Source organism: Diabrotica virgifera, chromosome 7, assembly GCF_917563875.1.
Source record: "Diabrotica virgifera virgifera chromosome 7, PGI_DIABVI_V3a".
In the NCBI taxonomy this organism is placed as follows: domain Eukaryota; kingdom Metazoa; phylum Arthropoda; class Insecta; order Coleoptera; family Chrysomelidae; genus Diabrotica; species Diabrotica virgifera.
Window position 1 is genome coordinate 140,297,437 of NC_065449.1, and position 24,580 is coordinate 140,322,016.

At 31.0% G+C, this 24,580-nt stretch overlaps 1 protein-coding gene across 3 annotated transcripts in view; it reads left to right on the plus strand.

Moving 5' to 3' along the window:
• The window catches only part of LOC126888063 (atrial natriuretic peptide-converting enzyme), a 331,414-nt gene that overhangs the window by 265,432 nt on the left and 41,402 nt on the right, over positions 1-24,580 (plus strand). For all 3 annotated transcript variants that reach the window (XM_050656080.1, XM_050656081.1, XM_050656082.1), the window contains 3 exons: positions 4,584-4,797; positions 18,140-18,285; positions 24,253-24,475. In XM_050656080.1, the coding sequence (XP_050512037.1) occupies positions 4,584-4,797; positions 18,140-18,285; positions 24,253-24,475 (583 nt within the window). The remainder of the gene's footprint in view (positions 1-4,583; positions 4,798-18,139; positions 18,286-24,252; positions 24,476-24,580) is intronic.

The window sequence follows — 24,580 nt, forward strand, 5'->3', positions numbered from 1 at the left end:
TCGGCTCTATATGACTGATACTATAAATTTTGAATACACTTATATCACTCAAAATTATGTGACAGTCTATAGATTTTTATATGCGATTTTGTAGTTGTGTCGCCCAGTGAAACTTCAATAAAAATTGGTGGCGCTACAAAAAAAAATATTTTTTTCTTGGATTTTCTTTTTAATATGGCCTCCCACGAAACAACGCTGTCACTCATATATGACACATGGCCTACTGCAAAAAATTCTTTCAATCATCTGTGGGTGACGTTGACATGGTCATTGTTTTAATACACAATTTTCACTATAGTCTAAGAGCTGGGAGCGGATTTTGTGCGTGATAAGTAATATGGAAAAACTATGTGAGGATATGTTGAAATAGTTGTATATATGATTTTCCCCAACGGGCGGAAACTAGAGTGGGGGACGAGGGTAGTTATAAGGGGTCAAAGTCGCGGTTTTTATTATTTTTTTTGTGACGCTCATGATATAGATAGTGCACCAAAATTTGGGAATAAGTAGGTCATGACGTAACTAATGGTAGGGGAGCAAAGTATGCTAAATGTGCAGTCACTCGAGCGCTTTGGGGACCTATTGGGTTGTAAACAGTAGGTCCTAAAACCAAAAAAAGTTAAGTAAAGTTTTCCATTTTAGTGGGCGCTTGCCATTTTTAATTTAATTTTCCATTTCCAACAATCGTTTTTTCCGATTATAGCGACATCTATCCATAATTCGAAAAAATGTTTCGAATAAAAGTTACTTATTTTTACGTAAGGAATCCAAATCTGCAATAAAAAGTGAGGGTTCCTATTTAATATTTTAAAGTAACCCCCCACCCCACATCCATGGGGGGTCGTGTTTGGTGCCTTTCGACAGATTTTTCAAAAATATTGAATAAGTGTATTTTACAGTTTTTCGATCTGATGTTCATTTCGCGAAATATCACGGGGATTCGTATTTAAAATATTAAATTTACCCCCCACCCCTCTCCGTGAGAAGTCGTGTTTGGTATCATTCGATAGATTTTTAAAAAATATTGAGCATATATTTTTTAGTTTTTCGATCTGTCATTCATTTCGCGAAATATTCGGTTTTTTCTTGTGAAAATTTGGGGCTCACCCATTTCCTTATGCCCGGCTCAAATCGTCAGATTTTTGAAATATACACTCGTTTGCATGTACTTAACCTACCTTATCTTAAAATCTGACAATTTCGAGTTTTTTTAAGGGTAGATTTTTTTTTTCGGGCCCCCCTTAACGAACTCCCCTGTGTTAAGAGCCAATATATAGTAGAGGTACATCTGCAGGGTACCAGGTTTCTCACCATATGCTAATCTGACGCGCTCGAGTGACTGCAAAAATCCCCGCTTGGGCTCCCCTACCATAAGTAAAATATCCAGGGGCGGAACGCTGCGTGGCCGACAAAGGGGTGGGAGCAAGGGTGAATATAAAAATTATAAGGGGTTTTTTGTGACGTTCTTGATCGAGATAGTGCACCAAAATTTGGGAATAAGTAGACCATGGCACAGTATATAGAGGTTCCACAGTAAAACCACTCCTCTGTCGGCGCTTTGATGTCAAGAAGTAATACCGGCAGTACGCAATTGGTAATTCACCAGTGGTGGATGCGGGTTTTCCCTGTTAAAATGCGTACGTTTCTATGCGACTAGCAATGCGAGAGTGGGGCAACAGCGACTAAGAACATTGCGCGGTCGCCTGCGCGACTACAGATTTTACTTCCAATTTTTTGAAGAGTGGTTCTACTGTCCCTCTTTATACTGTGACCATGGCATAGTTAACTAAAATCAACAGAGGCGGAAACTAGAGTTGGGGACGAAGGTAGTTATAAAGGGTAAAAAACGCTGTTTTTATTATTTTTTTTGTGATGCTTATGGTCGAGGTAGTGCATCAAAATTTGGGAATAAATAGGTCATGACGTAACTAAGTAAAATCTTTAGGGGCGGAAAGCTGCGTGACCGACAAACGGGTGGGGGCAGCGGTGAAAAAAATTATAAGGGTTTTTTGTGATGTTCCTGATCGAGATAGTGCAACAAAATTTGGGAATAAGTAGATCATGACATAACTAAGGAAAATCTGCAGGGTCGGAATGCTGCATGGGGGACAAATGTTGTGCTGCGTCACAAAAAAAAATAATAAAAGTTGCGACTTTGAGCCCTTAAAACTACCCTCGTCCCCAACTCTGGTTTCCGTCCCTGGAGATGTTGCTTAGTTACGTCATGATCTACTTACTCCCAAATTTTGGTTCACAATCTTAATTACGAACGTAACAAAAAATCTCTTATAATTTTTAAATTCACCCCTGTGTCCACCCTTTTGGCGGCCACGCAGCTTTCCGCCCCTGGAGATTTTACTTAGTTACGTCATGATCTACTTATTCCCAAATTTTGGTGCACTATCCGGATCATGAGCGTCACAAAAAAAATAATAAAAACTGCGACTTTGACCCCCTATAACTACCCTCGTCTCCCGCTCTGGTTTCTGCCCCTGGAGATTTTACTTAGTTATGTCATGGTCTACTTACTTCCAAATTTTGGTGCAGTATCTCGATCACTAACGTCACAAAAAACCCCTAATAATTTATACAGGGTGTAACGAAAATACAGGTTATTAATTAAATTACATATTCTGAGACCAAAAATAGTTCGAATTAACCTAATGTACCTTTGTACAAATATGCACATAAAAAAAGTTACAGCCCTTTGAAGTTACAAAATAAAAATCGATTTTTCCGAATATATCGAAAACTATTAGGGATTTTTTGTTGAAATGGACATGTGGCATTCTTATGGCAGGAATATTTAAAAAAAGAATCATAGTAAAATTTGTGCACCCCATAAAAATTTTATGGGGGTTTTGTTCCCTTAAACCCCGCAAACTTTTGCGTACGTTCCAATTAAATTATTATTGTGCTACCATTAGTTAAATTCAATATTTCTAAAACTTTTTTGCCTCCTAGTATTTTTTCGATAAGGCAGTTTTTATCGAGTTGCGGCTTCTTTTTTAATATGTTTACATAAAAATTTTATGGGGGTTTTGTTCCTTTAAACCCCCCAAATGTTTGTGTATGTTCCAATTAAACTTTTACTGCGGTACCATTAGTTAAACCGTCTTCTTTTTTAATATGGTTCAAAATGTACCTAAAAATTTAAATCATAAATAAATTTTCATATTATTACCAAGTCTCCATAACCGTACTTAACCATATACAAATATGTGGTGGATTTGACAAAAATTCAAAATATCTCGATAAAAACTGACTTTTCGAAAAAGTGCTAGGAGGCAAAAAGTTTTTAAAATATTGTGTTTAACTAATGGTACTATAATAATAATTAAATTGGAACGTACACAAAAGTTTGGGGGGGTTTAAAGGAACAAAACCTCCATAAAATTTTTATGGGATGTCCAAATTTCACTATAATTTTTTCTTAAGATATACTACTACCATAAGAATGCCACATGTCTATTTTCAATAAAATATATTTAATAGTTTTCTATATATTGGAAAAAATCGATTTTCATTTTGTAATTTCAAAGGACTGTAACTTTTTTTATGTGCACATTTGTACTAAGGTAAGTTAGGTTCAATCGAACTATTTTTGGTCCCAGAGTATGTGATTTAATTTATGACCTGTATTTTTGTACACCCTTTATATTCACCCCTGCCCCCACCCCTATGTCGGCCACGCAGCGTTTCGCCCCTGGATATTTTACTTAGTTACGTCATGACCTACTTATTCCCAAATTTTGGTGCACTATCTCGATCATGAGTGTCACAAAAAAAATAATATTAACCGCGACTTTGACCCCTTATACTTATAACTACCCTCGTCCCACACTCTAGTTTCCGCCCGTTGGGGAAAATCATGTACACAACTAATTCAGCATATCCCCGTATAGTTTTTCCATATTACTTATCACGCACAAAATCCGCTTCTATCTCTCTGACTACAAGTATAAACAATTATTATTGGTAAAATATACTGTATAATTAGAAAGCCGAATATAATAATAATTATTGTTTGCAATTATTGGGACCGTGCAAGTTCGGAAAAGCGACACCTATTTCTACGCTCTGAACTTTTATTCGCACTTTTAATAATTATATTGGCCAATCATATGGTCCTGGTTACTGGATAATTGTCAAGGCCATAGTCCAAAAAAAAAATAATAAGAAAAAATAAGATTTAGGTTGTGTTATTCAAACGTAAACAATTGTATGTAGTAAATAAAATTAGTTATTAAAATGCAGTATTGCAATCAAAATACAATTAATTAAATTTACCTTTATATAATAATTGCATATCATATCAATATTGTGAAGCAATATATAGTTTTTCTTCTTAAATGACAATAGGTATGAAATGTACGTCAATTTGACAATTTCAGTTGACAATATGAATTATTTAAGAAAGTTGCAATATTTCTCCGCTATTCGCGCACGACCGTTTCGCGTATCCCTTCCAAGTACTTGCACACCGCGAATAGAAAATTATAAGGAATTCTTATATTTTATAGTTGTAATTAAAATTAGTTGTAGCATTTGAGAATTTTATATTAATTTTTAATATTTTTTAGTGAGTTTGGCGCCAACAGTTGAATCAATGAAAAAAGCTGATATGGTAACTCCGCATCCGTTAAGATATTACTCCGAAGGATTTTTAACATTTAACGAAAAGGGTGAAGTTGGAAAATTATGCACTGAAAGTATTAATAAAAGCCTGCCACTTAACCAGTCCATTGCTGTTTTAGCAGCTGCTGCGACGTCTCTTTGTAAAACACTGACGTACGAGTAAGTAACTTTATTTATTTATTTATACGCACAGGTCGTTACGACCTAGGGCATTTGTATACAATATAATCATAAGATTAACTAATTGAAATTATTTTAAACAAAACTCAAACTTAAGTATGTATATATGTTATAGTCAAATCCCGAAGTTCCGGCTTCCGGCACTCCTTGGTTTGACTAGTCAATCCTCAGGTCTGACTGTCTTAGTCAAACCCCGAAATAAATTTCATTTTCTGGCTTTGACTGAAGTGTTTTTAGTCAAACCTAGGAGTGCCTAACTTTTTAGTCAAACGTTGAGAGAAAAATAATCTGTTTCGGGTTTTGCCTAGGCAATCGTAGAAGCAACTGACAGACTCCGGTCGTACGTCGATCTGTACTGTACTGTACACTCGATAAAAAGTCTTCAGACTTTCTCCTGAAGAGTTTTTTTATCGAATCACAGACAGACTTTCTTCGTCTATCTTGAGACAGGAGAAAATTTAGAAAACGTTATCAATTCATCCGGTGGACGCAAATTTATACTGATGATACTATTAAGTGGCAACTTTGTTGGAATTTTAAATCTACTTAACTCTTTTGATTTCAACAATGTATCTGTTATAACTTGCAGACTAAATTGTTTTACTATACAGTGCACTACATGGTGTACGTGCCAAAGCTCTTGCTTTACCTAGAATCTTAAAAAAATTCATCAAAAAACGTTTCAACTTGAAATCAAAATTTTATTTTATCTCAAAGATATCAAATGAGAATGCCATCATCAACTGTGAAATCAGATTCTTCAATAGGAGAAAAAATTAAGGATCACTATACTGACAAATCCTCTGGACCGTCGTTACTAAGAAAGGAAGAAAATTGTTCAATAATTTGGATTACTTCTTCAGATGTGGTTTGTTGTGTTTGGCAAAAAGAAAGTTTTGGCGCACATACGTGCAAAATTTTAGAATTACATGCATCCATTGTGTAAAGACAGAACATATAAAAATAAATCAAGAAAAGGCGATTTAGACCGGGCTGTATCGTCGCCCCCGCTAGCGAAATTATTCCGATTCGATTTTTTGCACTCAACTTACTCAAAAAGAGGTCCTTATAACATATCCACAGGGTGCCGTGGTCGAAAAATTGTTTAAACAATTTTTTTAAACAAATTCACAAAAATATTTTTTTTACTTCGAACAAATTTTTTTTAGATAATTTGGGACATTCTGAGCAAAAAAGGTCTCCTGTGATTTTTCTCTAAAATTTGTGATTTCTCTCTTGTGATTTTTGTCGAGTTATATGTGATTTAAAATTTGAAAAATGCGAAAATGACCATATAAAAAAAAATTATTTTTGTGAATTTGTTAAAAAAAATGTTTAAACAATTATTCGACCACGGCACCGCCCGGTACCCTGTGGATGTGTTATTTTTGATTGTTATTTGGACCTCTTTTTGAGTAAGTTGGTGCAAAAAAATCTAATCGAAATAGTTTCGCTAACTGGGGGCGACGATACAGTTGGAATATAGCGCTAATTGTTAATAATAATTAAAAATAGCAGCTTTGTAATAAAATAATGACACAAATCTCTTCATAACCTTGAAGAAGGGTCTGAAACTTGATTTGGTCACTTTTTGAATTTCACAATAATAATTTTTAATCGAGATATTAAGCCTTGAAAATGGCCATTTTCGCATTTTTCAAATTTTTATTCGCATATAACTCGACAACAATCAATTTTAAAGAAAAATGACAACAGACTTTTTTGCTCAGAATGACCCAAATTATCTGAAAAAATATTGTTCGAAATGAAAAAATTATTTTTGTGAATTTGTTTAAAAAAAATTTAAACAATTTTTCGAGCACGGCACCGCCCAGCACCCTGTGGATATGTTATAAGGATAATTTCTTTTTGAGTAAGTTTTTGCAAAAAAAAATCGAATCGGAATAATTTCTCTAGCGGGAGCGACGATACAGCCCGGTCTAATTGAAGGTCTTCATGATCAGGCTAATGTTATGAAATAATTAAGTCACTGAAGAAAAATTTTCAGCCAGTTACAATCGGCAAAGCTGTAATCACACCTATTCCCAGCTTTGATGGAGCTAAAGGAGATGCTCAAAATGTTTTGGGTATCATACAAGATAAAATCGTTGATGGTTTATACAGAGTAGGGTAGTAGAAACGTAGTAGGTAAATTAATAGTAGAATGAAATAACGTGACAAGAATTTCCTTAAATAGGAAGATTAGTTCAGAGAAATAAGGAAAAAGATATCATGTTGGTGACACAACCCCCTCCAGACCGAAACCAAATTTTTTGAGTAGTGTGGACATCTATAATAATAACCTATATGTTTCCTGCAGCCAGTTTTGATGATATACATAGTTATAAACAAATGAAGATCAAAAAACGCTAAATTTTCGCTTTTTTCGTCTATTGCCAAAAGGTTAAGCATTTTAAACAAATTTGGAACTAAAAAACTCATAAATCATATAAAAAACTTCAATATGGCGTCCGCTGAATATGTCTATCCTTATTGGTTACTTAGAAAATTGCAGAATAATTCATAAATTTTGAGTTTTTATAAATGTTCATAACTTATGTAAAAATTAACTTAGAACTTTCTTATTATACGGAATGCTGGAACTTCTGGTGCTTAAATTATACTCTAAATTTCATAATAATTGGTCAAATAGTTTAAAAGTTATTTAATTTGTTTATCCCAAATTATTTTTTTTTCAACACTATAAGTCAGAAAATGATGAAATTACAGTAATACTTTGGATAGTTTATGAAAGAAGAAAATTTATGCTAATAATTCAATTTAAAAAAAATGACAAAAAATAATTCTAAGTATCGCAAAATTATTTTGCAAGAACATGTCGATTTTTTGCTTATAAACAATTAGAATAACTTTTTAACCATTACCCGTAGAAAAATTATTTTTTCATATTTAGAAAGACTAAATTTTTATACAAATTAAAAAAAAGAAAAAATTGTCCTAGGACAATTAGGGACGAAGTTGCCCGTCCCCATTTTTTTAAGTCACAGCAGCTTTCTTTATAACAATTACGAAATCAAATCAGTCACATTTGAAAGAACATACTTCAGAGTTTTAATGTACCAAATATAAAAAATATCTACTTTCAAACAAATCGTCCACAAGGCTTCAAAATGTGACCCTTAAAATCGGCCGGCCTTGAAACTTGGGAGATCGATGAGAAGGGGGAAGGAACTGTTAGCTATATCTCTTGTTCTCGCCTACGGATTTCGACGTTTCTTTTTTTAATTTATGTACTTTTTGCGTACAGTACGAGTATGCATTATTTAAATAAATTAATTGTTATATAAGTACACCATCAAATTTGTTTAAAAAAATTTTTTTCAATTTTTTTTAATAATATTTGAAGTAATTTTAATCACAAAACATGTATATTTATGAATAATATAATAATACATAGTCTTTTATTAAACTTAGTAATAATTTAAAGTATGAAAAAACAAATTATCCCATTCAATTGTTTCTAAAAATAGTATTGGTCTATAGAAATCAGAAAATCTCAAATGAACTAGGTTTTATTTTTTTGGTAAACATGCTATTAGATGAATGAAAAACTGAAGTTACAGAACCACCAAACAAGAGATAAACGTAATTGACTGGGGTTGGAAATTAAGCTAAGAACCGTTAGTACCGATTCGATCAAAAGATCTTCTTTATACCAGATATTTTATTAAAATAATCTGCTCTTGCAAAACTGGTTGCACCGAGTACTTGTTAGTACAGAGATATAAATAGTTTATGGACTTCGATAACCAAAACCTCTATCTTTCACTATTATCTATTTTGGAGTTTTTTTTTAATCTGTATGTACTCTTTGCGTACGTTACGGATATGTTTTTTGTTAATAAAGTGGTTATTTAAATAACTATGTAAATTGTGTAAACAATTTTTGGAAATTCTTTTACGATATTTTGCATATGCACTTGACTTTACAATAACTTATATTAAATGGGTAACTGATAATTGTTACGTTTTCATAAAAATACAAGTATTCCTAAATGAATCTCCTTTAATTTTATTTTAATAGTCTTGTTATCATACCAAAACGTATGAAATATCTTAATTTTTGTTTTTTTTTTGCAATTTAAAAATTATAACTTTCTATCTTGTAAGATACAATTATTACAATATTGTAGAAACTTTCTGAAAATAATTTTGTTCTTTTTATCCTCTCTCTAATTTTGTTACATTTCATTTTTCGTTTATATCTAGTAGCATGTTTATCGATAAATAAAACCTAGTTTATTTGAGATTTTTTATTTTCAATTCAATATTATAAGCCAATGTTAGATTTAGGAATAATTGAATAGGATTAGTGTGTAATAATTACAGGGTGTACAAAAATACAGGTCATAAATTTAATCGCATATTCTGGGACCAAAAATAGTTCGATTGAACCTAACTTACCTTTGTATAAATATGCACATAAAAAAAGTTACAGTCCTTTGAAATTACAAAATGAAAATCGATTTTGTGCAATATATCAAAAATTCCGAGAGATTTTTTATTGAAAATAGACATGTGGTATTTTTATGGCAGGAGCATCTTACAAAAAAATTATAGTAAAATTTTGACACCCCATTTTGTTCTTTTAAACCCCCCAAACTTTTGTGTACGTTCCAATTAAATTATTATTGTGGTACCATTAGTTAAACACAATGTTTTTAAAAATTATTTGCCTCTCAGTACTTTTTCGAAAAGTCAGTTTTTATTGAGATATTTTGAATATTAATCAAATCCACTACATATTTCTAAATATGCTTAAGTACGATTATGGAGACTTGGTAATCGTATGAAAATTTATTTATAATTTACATTTTTAGGCATATTTTGAACCATATTAAAAAAGAAGCCAAATCTTGATAAAAGGTGCCTTATCGAAAAAATACTAAGAGACAAAAAAGTTTTAGAAACATTGTGTTTAACTAATGGTACCGCAGTAATAGTTTAATTGGAACGTACACAACCATTTGGGGGGTGTAAAGGAACAAAAGCCCCATAAAATCTTTATGTAAACATATTAAAAAAGAAGCCGCAACTCGATAAAAACTGCCTTATCGAAAAAATGCTAAGAAGCAAAAAAGTTTTAAAACAGTAAGTTTAACTGATGGTACCACAATTATAATTTAATTGGAACGTACACAAAAGTTTGGGGGGTTTAAGATAACAAAACCCCCATAAAATTTTTATGGGATGCACAAATTTCACTATAGTTTTTCTTTAAGATGTTCCTGTTATAAGAATGATACATTCCTATTTTCAATAAAAAATCTCTAATAGTTTTCGATATATTGGAAAAAATCGATTTTCGTTTTGTAACTTTTTTATGTGCACATTTGTATTAAGGTAAGTTAGGTCTAATCGATATATTTTTGGTCCCAGAATATGTGATTTAATTTATGATCTGTATTTTTGTTACGCCCTGTAAAACTAATATGTACGTTTTACAATAAAAGTTACATCAAATATTATTTAAAAAATTGAAAAAAAATGTTTAAACAAATTTGATAGTGTATATAACAATTAGTTTATTTAAATAACGCCCATTCGTAATGTACGTAAAAAGTACATAGAAATTAAAAAAAGAAACAACGAAATAAATAATCGAGAACCAGAGATACAGTTAACAGCTCCTTCCCCCCTCTCATCGCTAACCCAAGTTTCAACGCTGGCCGATTTTAAGGGCCAAAATTTTAAGCTTTGTGGACGATTTCCTTGAAAGGAAATCTTTTGTATACTTGGTAAGTTAAAACTTTGATGTACGCGAAAGAAGGGTGCTAACTTCGTCCCTAATTGTCATAGGACAATTGTTTTTCTTTATAAATGTGTATAAAAATTCAGTCTTTCTAAATATTGAAAAACAATTTTTCTACAGGTTACGGTTCAAAAGTTATTCTAATTGTTTATAAGCAAAAAATCGACATGTTCTTGCAAAATAATTTTACACTATTTAAAATTGTTTTTTGTCATTTTTTGTAATTAAGTTAATAGCATAAATCTTCTTCTTTCATAACCTGTCAGAAGTATTACCATAACCTCATCGTTTTCTGACTTATAGTGTTGCAAAAACATGAATTTGGGATAAACAAATTAAATAACTTTTAAACTATTTGACCAATTGCTTTGAAATTTAGAATATAATTTAAGCACCAGAAGTCTCAGTATTCTCTGTAATAAGAAAGTTCTAACTTAATTTTTACAAAAGTTATGAACATTTATAAATTCTCAAAATTTATGATTTATTTTCCAATTTTCTAAGCAACAATTTAAGCATAGACATATGCAGCGGACGCCATATTGAAGGTTATTATATGATTTATTAGATTATTACTCTAAAATTTGTTTAAAATGCTTCACTTTTTAGTAATAGACGAAAAAAGCGAAAATTTAGCGTTTTTTGATCTTCATTTGTTTATAACTATGTATATCATCAAAATCGGCTGCAGGAAACATATAGGTTAATAATGTTGATGTCCATACTACTCACAAAAATTTGGTCTCGGCCTGGAGGGGGATGTGTCACGAGAAAAATTTTATTTCTCTGGACTAGATGTGCCTAGTTCAGCTTTTTGTAAGAGAAATCAGTACAAAAGATTCTAAAAAGGGGACAAGTCTTTAAAATGTTACTACAATAAAAAATTCCCTTCAAAATTATGTTAATGTAAAAAGTCTAAAGTGTTGTGCAATTCTAAATGTTATAATGTTTCACCATGTGAGAATAAAGACTAATTTTTTATTTTAACTGCGACAATATAAAAATAACAAGCATTCAAATTAAAAAATGATGTTTTATTAATACCCCAAGCTGTGGGTGAAAAAACGTGATGTAATTCAAGAATTTTTGAAACCTATCAGGTGTTGTAAAGGACGATGCCAGGAATAACTTCTACTAAAATGTGACCAAAAATATTGTGAGCTTTTTTTTTAATTGCGATTTTCATTTGTTAAATTTGCAATTTTTAAAGATTTTTAATTTTGCAGCTTAGGTTATTGATTTTAGAGAAAAACTTTTTGATAGAAAGTTGTAGTAAATTAAAAAACCTACAATTTGAGCTAAGGTAAGTTTAATTTCGTTTATTGGTTATTGCAAAACAGCATGCGAAAGGTCCAAAATGGCCGTTTCTTACAATTGCGTTATTTATTGTACAAATAATTTTTTTTTTATTTTTTAAAGCTTTAAAATGAAGATCTTTCAATTCCAAACATAACAAAAAATTGCAAGGCCGGATTAACGAATTTGTTGCTTAGATATTATAAATTGTTTATCCCAAGAGGTCAAATGTCGAAGGCTATAACTTTTTGAAGAAAAATCGTAGAGAGTTGTTGTAACAGCCAATCTCCTTCTAAAGAGTTATATTTTCATATTATGATGTAAATAAATGCGTAAAACATTTTTAAACCTCAAATTTTTGGGTTTGAAAATAAGGGGGCAAATTTCGTTATAAACATTTAGAGCTGAAGCGGCCCAGTACATCCTATGAGTTTTTAACTTACAGATTATTGTTTCTGAAGAGGAAACGAAGATTTATAAAGAAATAAAAAAATTCTACGACCAGCTGAAGCCGAGTTAAATGTTGGGTTTGAAAATAAGGGGGCAAATTTCGTTATAAACATTTAGAGCTGAAGCGGCCCTGTACATCCTATGAGTTTCTAACTTACAGATTGTTGTTGCTAAAGACAAGACGAAGATTTATAAAAAAATAAAAAAAATTTACAACCAACTGAAGCCGAGATAATTGTTTATTTTTTCTTAAATCGTAGTGCCTTTATTTATAACAATTAAGAAATTATTTTACAGTCATTGACTAAAGAAAGACTTATATTATCTTAAAATAAAAATTATTATAAACTATAATTACATTTAATTATTAAAAAGTATTTTTAAAATCGGTGCTTTTGCGAGCGGCCAAATTTTGCAAATCGCCTAGCTCGCTTCAAATCCGCGCGCACGGAAAATTTTTACGTAACTTGTATTAAATTTTGGCCGAAAACAATTTACATTATAATATACAGTGTATTTACCACTGTATTTGTTTTTCTTGATAAACTTTTACATGCGAAATCTCATTTCTGAAGAAATAATATTACAAAAATGATACATATAACTATATTTTTAATTTTTGCATTGTTATATAAATATAATAATAATAATGTTACTTCTTATTATACAATATAAAACTTTTTCTTCTTGTAGTGACTATCCGTTTTGGATGTTTGCGACCATCATGGCAATTTGGCAAACCCCATTTGGAAACTGAGAACCAGGAAGGCGAAGGATTACCTTGCTAGAAAATTTACGTACGTCGTTCAACACAACAACTACAAATCTTTTTAGAGCATCAGTACCGATTTAGTGTGCAAGTACAGATCGCCATGATGGTCGCCAACATCCAAAACGGATAGTCACTACAAGAAGAAAAAGTTTTATATTGTATAATAAGAAGTAACATTATTATTATTATATTTATATAACAATGAAAAAATTAAAAATATAGTTATATATTTCATATTATGTATCATGTTTGTAATATTATTTCTTCAGAAATGAGATTTCACATATAAAAGTTTATCAAGAAAAACAAATAAAGTGGTAAATAGACTGTATATTATAATGGTAAAATATTATTAAATTGTTTTCGGTCAAAATTTAATACAAGTTACGTAAAAATTTTCCGAGGCGCGGATTTGAAGCGAGCCGGGCGATTTGCAAAATTCGGACGCTCGCAAAAGCACCGATTTTAAAAATAATTTTTAATAATTAAATGTAACTATATTTTATAATTATTTTTAATTTAAGATAATATAAGTCTTTCTTTAGTCAATGACTGTAAAATAATTTCTTAATTGTTGTAAATAAAGGCACTACGATTTAAGAAAAAAGAAACAATTATCTCGGCTTCAGTTGGTTGTAGAAATTTTTTATTTTTTTATAAATCTTCGTTTCGTCTTCAGCAACAATAATCTGTAAGTTAGAAACTCATAGGATGTACAGGGCCGCTTCAGCTCTAAATGTTTATAACGAAAATTGCCCCCTTATTTTCAAGCCCAAAAATTTGAAGTTTAAAAATGTTTTACGCATTTATTTACATCAGAATATGAAAATATAACTCTTTAGAAGTAGATTGGATGTTTCACTAACTCTCTACGATTTTTTTTCAAAAAGGTATAGCCTTCGATATTTGACCTCTTGGGATAAACAATTTATAATATCTAAGCAACAAATTCGTTAATCCAGCCTTACAACTTTTTTTATGTTTGGAATTGAAAGATCTTCATTTTAAAGCTTTAAAAAATAAAAAAAAATATTTGTACAATAAATAACGCAATTGTAAAAAACGGCCATTTTGGACCTTTCGCAGGCTGTGTTGCAATAACCAATAAACGAAATTAAACTTACCATAGCTCAAATTGTAGGTTTTTAATTTACTACAACTTTATATTAAAAAGTTTTTCCCTAGAATCAATATCCTAAGCTGCAAAATTAAAAATCTTTAAAAATTGCAAATTTAACAAATGAAAATCGCATTAACAAAAAAAGTTCACAATATTTTTGGTCACATTTTAGTAGAAGTTATTCCTGGCATCGTCCTTTACAACACCTGATAGGTTTCAAAAATTCCTGAATTATATCCTGAAATCGACCTATTTTTCACCCATAGCCTCCAATATAACAAATTACAATAATTTAATACCTAATCGGAGTCTGACAGGTCAAAGTTTGCCTAACCGAGATAGTCTCTCCTAGGTTTAACTAGTCAAAGGCCGAAAATGGAATTTATTTCGAGGTTTGACTAAGACCGTTAGTCAGAGGATTGACTAGTCACTAGGAGTGCAGGAACTTCGGGGTTTGACTATAGCCTATACAAAATTCTTAACTACTCTGAAAGACCTTATGAACAATAGTTCTCCATTGACTTCTGTTTTGTGTTTTTCTTTTCCAGTTCCTTACCTTCACGTATTTAAAGTCATCCTCCACTTTATTAATCCACCCCGTTCTGGGTCTACCTATTCTTTAGGGGCCGATTAGTTTTCTGATAATAACTAGCTCAGGCATTCTGTCACTGCCATTCTTTCTACATGTCCCAACCATCTGATTCTTTGTGAGTTGACGAACTTGGGATGGTTTGGGTTGGGATGGATAGGTTTTATCTACAAAGTCATTAATTCGTTGTTGGTTCTTCTCTCTCACCCGTCTTCTGTCTTCCGTCTTCCGAATACGCGTATCAATATTTTCTTTTCCCATCTTTCCAGAGTATCCTCTTCTTATTTAACGTCCATGCCTTGTCTACATAGGGGAGTGCAATTACAACTGAAAACATGCATTGTTTTGGAAAAATTCAAACAAGCTTATATTTTTCTAAAACTCTTTTTGTTAGTTTATATACATGTTAAAGTAAAAAGTTCTACTCGCACATTTGGCCGCTAATTGTTTATTAATTGTTTAAACAATAACAATTGTTTTGTATAAATAATTTTAAAAATATCGTTAAATTCATCATTTTACTGTGATCAAATATGTTTCTATTTTGTTTTTGATTATGTTGAATCCGAATATGGCATTGCAATTTGAAAATTCTTATACAGAAGCTCTTATACAGTATGTCTGCGTAGCTAGGAACCACATGGAAAACTTTTTTATTATCAATTTAACGAAAAAAAGTTATTCTTCATAAAATGCTCTGAATAGTCAAAAATCTAAAACTCAACCATCAGATATCAAATTTTATCAATTTTATTCGAGTTATGTCAAAAATATGAATTTCGTTAAAGAGTAAAGTACCTTTATATTCCAGAATATTAAAAAATTCTATTATGAAAAGTTGTTTAAAATTAAAAACTATGTTTAAATATACAATTATTGTCCTTTTCATGATCATTTTTCAGTGCGTAACAAATTATAGGAAAAAGGGTAAGTCTGTGATAATACACATTTATGACATTTATTCTAACATGACATTTTAGTTAAATCTGACAGTTGTCACATTTTATTTTCAATTTGGAATAAAAACAAATCAAATGTGTTTCTTGCATTTATAAAATGGTATTTTCTTTGATTTGTATAGTCTTATAAATTATACAGATTATATTTGTAATATTATTATCTAATTAAAAAAAAAATTTTTATTATGGCGCCATCTATCGACAACTAGAATAAATAGAATAAATGTTATAAAAATGTCACCGACGAAATGTAATCACCGACGTGCCTTTTTTTCTGTCACATACAATTTAATGCGTTAGAAAGAAATCGAAAAACTGTGACGCACTGAAAGATGATCATGAGAAAAAGAATACATCATTCTAATCGCAAAAATTTTTTTCAATTTTTTCTCAAATTACGGATACTCATCATCATTTTATTATAATTATGATAACTATTTTATTATCACTTTTACGAAAAAAAGTTATTCTTCAAAAAATGCTCTCCCTGGTCTAAAATCTAAGATACAACCATCAGATATCAAACTTTTTTAATTTTATACGAGGTATGTAAAAAATATGAATTTTTCTTAAGAGTTAACTGCCTTTATTACTCACAATATTTTAATTAGAAGGATGTAATTGAACACTAAAACAATTTTTTAATTCCAAACAACTTTTCTTAATAACAATTTTCGATATTGTGAAATGTAACGGTACTTTACTCTTGAGTAAAATTCATATTTTTTACATACCCCGTATAAAATTAATTAAATTTGATATTTGATGATTGCATCCTAAATTATATACGATGCAGAGTATTTTATAAAGAATAACTTTTTTTCGTAAAACTGATAATAAAAAAGTTATCAATAGGTCCCAAGTTACGCAGACATACTGTATAAGAGCTAAAAAAAAATTTTGCTAAACATTTATTATTGTATTATTAAATGTATTTTAGGTAAGTTTTGCAGAGAAAAGTTTTGATCACTTTGTATAAACATTTTTTTAGCTGGTAATTTTCGGTTTTTGTATTACATTTTTGTTATCTTTCTTAATTTTCTCAAAAAGAAATAGTCTATTTAATTTCTAAAGTAAAATAATTTAGTGCATTTTAAAGATTACATCCTAATCTTTAAAAAAGCACTTATAAAACTGTAATAGATATGTTCAAACTTGAGTAATACCGTCTTAAAGTGGTGGTAATTCTATAAAACTACGAAGATTTCAAAAATTACATTTTTTGAGATATTCATATCATTTGAATTAAATTTTTGAGATTTTTTTTGAATAAAACATCATTTAGTAAGATGCTTGAAAGGTAATTTGTGCAAAATTGAGGGTTTTATAAGAAACATTGTATTAGTTACACATTTTTAAATCATTTGAAACAAAATTGATGTAAGGCTCACTTTCCGCCCCCACCGTACTTATGCCCATACATTTTATTTCTTTTTATTATAACCATAAAAGCTTAATTATTCTTCTTTCATGTTCAATTTGTAAAATTTCATTTGATCCATTAGTTAAAGAATTACATTAAAATGACTCAACCGTGCACTTCGCCGTACGCTAGTTTACAGTGCGCCAATGTTTGTGGGAAGGGTGATTTTAGCGTTATAAATTAAAAATTATAGAAGATACAGATTTAATTTAAGAAAATTCTTTATCTAAGGTTTTTTTTTTGTAAAATTTTCTGAAATTTTCAATGGTCAAGTCAGTTTTTTTCTAAAATTTATATTTTAGAAGTTATTTAAAAAAACATCAAACTTCGTAGTTCATTTGTTTAATAAAAAATGAAGCACCCACTTCTCGAGTAGAACTTTTTGATATGTTGTTTATTAAACATTTCTTAATGAAATTACAAAAATTTCTATCTTGTTTGATTTTTTCCGAAATGAAAATCTATATGCACTCCCAACAAACGTATTTTGAGTTCATTAGTGCTCTTAAACTGCCTAATTTTTTATTCCCTTTTGCATTTCTGGCATCGAGCTCCCATTTTTCTTTTACGTTTTCATCGAATACTACACCTAGGTATTCAAAAAACTATATCTTCTAACTAAGTCTACTTCTTCTTTTTTTTCTTCTGTCCGTCCCATCATCATATAGTCAGTTTTGTCTCCATTTAGCTCCAATCCTAATTTCGGCGTCTCTTCAATAATTTTCTTCACCACCCTTCTTAACTCTTTCGCGGTTCTTGCTAGGATCGTTAGATAGTCGGCAAATGCCAAGCACTGTTGCTCATTTTTCATGATTATTTCTTCCAACTTCATACTAATAAATTTCTTCAAGAAACTTTATCGGCCAAAAATCGTATAAAAAATAAAACAAAAGTAAGATTTTTCTGTTATGGTCTAATTCAATGATTCTTTGATTTTAGAAACATGGCTTCAATGAAGATCGAATATGATTTTGAAGAAAACGTACCCTATGTTAGAATGAGAAATCCTACAGCCTCTGAAATTAGTTTCGTAAGAACAAAATGCCCTTCAAAGCAAGTTCTTAAAGTTACATGTTCGGATCTACGTAAGTATTTATTTTTTCATATATTTAAGCAATGAATTGACAAATTTTAAAGAAGAAATAAAGGAGTGAATTATTATTTTCTATTTTCCAAGTTCTAGGTTTTCGGTATTTGAACTCTTCGTATAACTTTGCGTCGATTAATATACGATTTCAGTAATAATTTTGAGTCATTTTTGACAAACTTTCGGTCATAAATTTTTAACCGGAAATTACATGAAAACCTGAACTGAATATTCAAGCTCGACTTTTTAATACGCGATGATTGATATATCACATGTCCCATTTCTGCGACTATAATGCGGCACTTCCGATTACACCTTTTTAACCGGAAGTAATTTCTATATATAAAAATCGGTAGTATATATTTATTCTCGTCTGGCTAAAGCGCGTCGAGTAATATATGGCTTGTACTATTTCGACGACTTTAAAATAGTACTTTCAGTTGCAACTCTGAAACCGGAAGTCCGAGGTTAAATTTTTCATCCTTGAGTTATAAGTTTTCGTTCCACGCCTCATTTGTAATTCTATCAGTTCTAATAACGTAGGAGTTATATTTGCAGAAACCGGAAGTATATATTTGTTCTCATCTTGCTAAGGCGCGTCGAATAATATATCTTTTGTACTATCTCTGCGACTTTTAAACAGTACTTTTCTGGTTGCAACTCTAAAACCGGAAGTTCTAGTTCAAATTGAATATCATTCGTGGGTTGTAAGCTTTCATTCGATACCTCACTCGTCATTGTATCTAGTCTAATAACAGAGGAATTGTATTTGCAACGTCTCTGGGACAATTGTGTTTATCTGTGGGATAATCCAAAATTTTCACATTTTTTTCAAAATGGGTGAAATCAATATATGACAATGCAAAAAAATATGTAAAAATACTTCGATGTTTTTTCTTTCAAAACAACATTAGTAGTGGAGTCACTGAAGGTTTTCACCTCCGATTTCGTTGAACCTCTATCAATTTTCATGAAAAGTGGTGAGTAGTTAGAGGATACCTCAAGCAACAAAGGTGACATGATGCAAACTTGCGCTTTTACCTTGGTGGTGAAAGCCACCCCTTCTTGGGGGTGAAAATTATTTTATCAAAAATAATACCTGAAATCAATATAGCGATAAATTCTAAGCAAAATGTGTTATATAAAGTTATTAATATTAATCAATGCTTTTTGAGTTATTAAGGATCAAAGATTTTATTTTTTCGTAAAAAAATGCATGTTTTAAAGCTGTTTTTCACGTATAACTCAGAAACTATAAGCTTTTACAAAAAAGTTGTTATTACCAAAATTAAAGATAATAAAAAACTAAATACACACTTCACTTAAACAACTAAACTGATGTTAATTCAAAGTGGGTTATGGTTAATTGAATGTAAATTTTTTTCGAAGATTACTCAGATCTAAGTATTCAAGCTGAAATAACGGGAAAACGATGCATTTTATAAAATATACCTGCTAAGCACTTGTCAAATAACTTAGGATTACCTATCAAATGAGCTCCAGAACAAGTTAATAACATTAAAATTAAGCAAGTTATCATGAAAATAAGAGAACCCCTTTGAATTTTTTAGGAAAAAGTCAAAAATAATACATACGCCATTTCCACAAAAATTAAAATTTATAGTAATCCTTACAAGAATTTATTTATATTAGCATAAGTACTTAATAATTTCAACAATTTTGATCGGTTTAGAACGCTTTGTAAAAAATAGATAAAATTTAAAAAAATCTGAATTTTTAAAATTATCGTAATTTTCATTTTCTTTTGATAATAACTCCAAAAATACTCAATATACGTAAAAAATGATATATAACCAAATTTAATTTTATCCGTATAAAATATTTTACGTTTATTTTTTATTTAAAAAATAACCGAGATAAAAACGTTTAAAGCTTATATTTTGCTGCGAGAACCATGTAACCGGGGCTATTTAACGTTTTATTTTTAAAAAAGTAAGGAGTTTAAAAGATTAAATTCAACGTCGTTTAATAGCCGTAAGCGAACGGCTCCACGGGCGAGAAATTGACGCTGGCAGTAGCAGTGAAGTGAACTTGAGGTTCCGCGGAACGGAATGGGAATGGCCGAACTGTACCGACTACAGGACTTGTGCGTAGTCGATTCAGTTCGGCTGTTCCCATTCCGTTCCGCGGAACCTTAAGTCCATTTTGCATTTTGCTGCTACTGCTAGCGTCAATTTCTCGCCCGTGGAGCCGTAGGCTTAGAATTAACTTTCAAATGGTTTTTAGGTAAACCTGATATCCTAATAATTAACGGAGTTATTTGAGAAAAAAAACATAACATCTTTTGGAAAAAAATTTAAAAGATAAATTTTGAAAACTTTTTTAAGCATAAATTTTAATGCTATTAACTTGTTCGAGGATTCATTTGATAGATATTTCTAAGTACAGTGGAACCCTGATAAGTCGGCCCGGATAACCCGGAAGTCCGGCTAACCCGGACCGATTTTCATCAGACAAAACAAAAATTTTTTCACTTCGACTGAGTTTTTTACCAAGAAATAAACAATACTATATACAACTGTATGTAATTTAGATGTACCGTTCATATGGATTTCATGTTTTGGCATTTATAATGGAGTTTATCTCTAAGTATACCGTATTTTATTAATTACTACCATATTCTCCGGCTAACCCGGATTTTCGATAACCCGGATCGGTTGTAGTCCCGATTAATCCGACTTATCGAGGTTTCACTGTACTGTGAGAAATGTTTTATAAGTTTATGTTATAAAATGCATCATTTTCCCGTTATTTAAGCTTGAATATTTAGATTTGGGTACTCGCCGAAAAAAATATACATTCAATTACCTATAACTCACTTTCAGTTAACACTAAGAGGTTTTTCTAGTAACGGGTTTATTTAATTTTTTATTAGCTTCAATTGTGGTAATAATAACTTTTTTGTAAAAACTTATAGTTTTTGAGTTAATTATGAAAAATCGGTTAAAAACATGCATTTTTCTCACGAAAAATTAAAATCTTTGATCTTTAATAACTCAAAAAGTTTTGATTTATTGTAATAACTTTATATAACAAATTTTGCTTAGAATTTGTCCTTTTAACGAATTATGGGATTATTTTTAATAAAATAATTTTCACCCATCCCCGGGGTAGAAGCGCAAGTTGGCACCATGTCACTTTGGTTCCTTGAGATATCCTCTAACCACTCACCAATTTTCATTCAAATCGATGTAGGTTCAACGAAATCGGAGGTAAAAGCTCATATCCACCTTCAGTGACTGCACTATAGGTAAATAATACTATAACTACTACTCATACTTTACACATCATACTCTAACACTGCTTCCTTATATGCTTCCCACTGATTCCTGTATCTTCATCTATATAGGGTGAGGCAGATAAAGGGCCTATTAGAAATATATCGAGAACTAAATGCAACAGAATCATGAAAATTGGAATGAAGGGGTTCTGAAGAGTGATCTATTTAATGAAAATATTCATAATATTTGCTACTTCCGGTTATACCAGACTTCGTTATACTTATAACTTCGTTTTTTAAAATGTGACACCCTGTATATTTTCACATTTTTAGATTCTCCTCGACGTCATCTTTCTTAAAATTTGAGGTTTTGTAATATTATACAGGGCAGTTTAAAAGATAATTACGTTTTTTTCTTAATTTCGTAGCAACATTAACACCCTGTAGAATTCTAGTAGTTTGACATCAAAAACTCTATTTATGTTCAAATGATTTTTAATATAGTCTACTATTGTTAAAAATTGTCAGTATAGCCAATCTTTTAATTTTAGTATACAGTGTTGGTCGAAACTCGGAATGAGTATTTTCTGAGTTTTCTTAAATCGAACACCCTGTATTATAATATTGAAATGAAATAATATTTTATGGTACTTTTTTATTTATTTCTTAAGCATTTCCTATACCTAAATGCTTTAATTTGTGCTTAATTGTTAATCGAATCAACAATCTTAACTACGTAGGTATTTTGATAGATCAACCATTATTGCTAATTTTAAGGATCAGTCTAGATTAATATGTATTTATTTCCGAAAAATTATTTGTGATTGAGTATTTTCACGGCCAACCTAATCAAATTTCACTATTTTTTGTTTCAATTAATATTTGGTTTAAATCACCAATAACTTACAAACTGAAGCAGTTAGGTAGAGGAAATGCTTAAGAAATAAAAAAGTACCATAAAATATCATTTCCTTATAATACTAAAATACAGGGTGTTCCATTTAAGAAAACAGCCAAAATCGAATACCTCCGTCACATCACGAGGAGCAGTGAAAGATATGGACTACTGCAACTGATCTTGCAAGAAAAAGTAGAAGGAAAGCGAGGACCAGAAAGGCGAAGGATTTCCTGGCTAAAAAACCTACGTACGTGGTTCAACACAACAACCACAAATCTTTTTATAGTGGCAGTGTGCAAAGTGCAGATTGCCATGATAATCACCAACATCCGAAATGGATAGGCATTACAAGAAGAAGAACTGCTCAACGTTCAGCTGCGTACATCATCGCCGGTCTTATTGTTATTTTATAGAATATTCCCTTCAGCTTCACTAGAATTTTTCTGTCACACAACACACCACTTGCTTCCTTCCCATCTATCCCCAATTCTACTGCATGCACCTCCATCTATTACTCCATTACGCTGTAATACCGATCCTTCGTACATAAAACTATTACTTTTCACAATGATTTCACCATCCAAAGATATCATTTTATTTTGTAGTAACTCCATCGTTAAAGGAACATTCCAAATAAACTGTTTCTGTCCTATTAAGTTTTAAACCTTTTTCCTTAAGAGCTGGTCTGCACTGTTTCAGTTTGTGCTCTAACTCCCTTTCATTATTTCTTATTAACCCTACATAATCAGCATACATTAAGCACCAGGGAATATTACCCTGTACTTTCGCTGTTATCTGATCTAAAACTAATGAGAATAAATAAGAACTAAGCACCAAGCTTTGGTGCAATCCCACTTTCACGTGAAATTTATCATGAAATATTTCACATAAAATTTATGTGTGAGGTGTCAGGAGATAAATAAATTGCTGATGACGACATTGCTGATAGTCTTGCTAAAGAAAGAACTCGTACTTTCCATGGCAAACCAGAACCATTCTGTCGATTCCAAAAATATGCAACGTCAAAGATGTTGGATAGAAAATAGTTTAGTGAAGCAGTAGTAGTGCAGCCTACTTTGAAAATTCTTCAGGTCAAAAGCAGGCCAAAAACTTATTACAACATTGTGTTTGTACGCACAAACCAGAGCTTCAGAAAATTGAACTAAAAGTAATCGCAGATGTATTTATTGGACAATATAAAGTGGCAAAAAAGTACAGAGCATCATACAGTCATATTCTGCGAAACTCAGAAGATACGGCCTTACATAATTTTTTCCAACTGGAAGTTAACTGTTCACCAACGACATAAATATCTGGAATAAATCTTTTTAGAAACTTAGGTAACAAACGTATCTCCAAAACGAACTATCTTTTTACTCTATAGATCTACGCGGCGAATTAGCTTTCCGCTTCCCTGCAATCTACAATCTGCAACGGCCCCTGTGCATTGGTTTTCCGTATATTGTGACTAAGTAAGTTTTCTGTCGGGATTTTGTTCGACTAAAACATCTTAAAATTCGTTATTTTGTTAAATGAATTTATTAAATGTCATAGATTTTAAATTCACGTGTCCCATTCAATACTCAATTTATTCTACTTGTTATATATTGTTATAACTCTTTCCAAATATTTACATTGCAATCCATTGCTTTCCAAATATGTGTTGCCGAAGATTATTTTCTGATTTTGTACCTTTATACAACGGTTATACTACAGCACCTACATATAACTATTAATTTCGTGAGCTAATATAAATTTTATGTTTTTAGAATGCACCTACATATAACTATTAATTTCGTGAGCTAATATAAATTTTATGTTTTTAGAATGTGGAATATCCGCAACTCATGGGCAGAATGGTCTAAAGACTTTATCAAAGATGGCGCAGCACGGAGATTGGCCTTGGCATACGACCCTTTTTAAAGAAGACGTTCATATTTGCGATGGTACTCTAGTCTCTCCAGATTGGGTGGCTACAACAACATCCTGTTTTCAAGGTCAGCCTAAAGCAGAGTGGACTGCTAGGTTTGGGATAACCCGACTGTTCAGGTAAACCATTTTGACGTGAAATATGATCTAACCATTTTAAACTAAACTTTTGTATTTTGGTATTAATTCGTAGGTACTACATCTAGACTTTCCCTAGTAGATTCA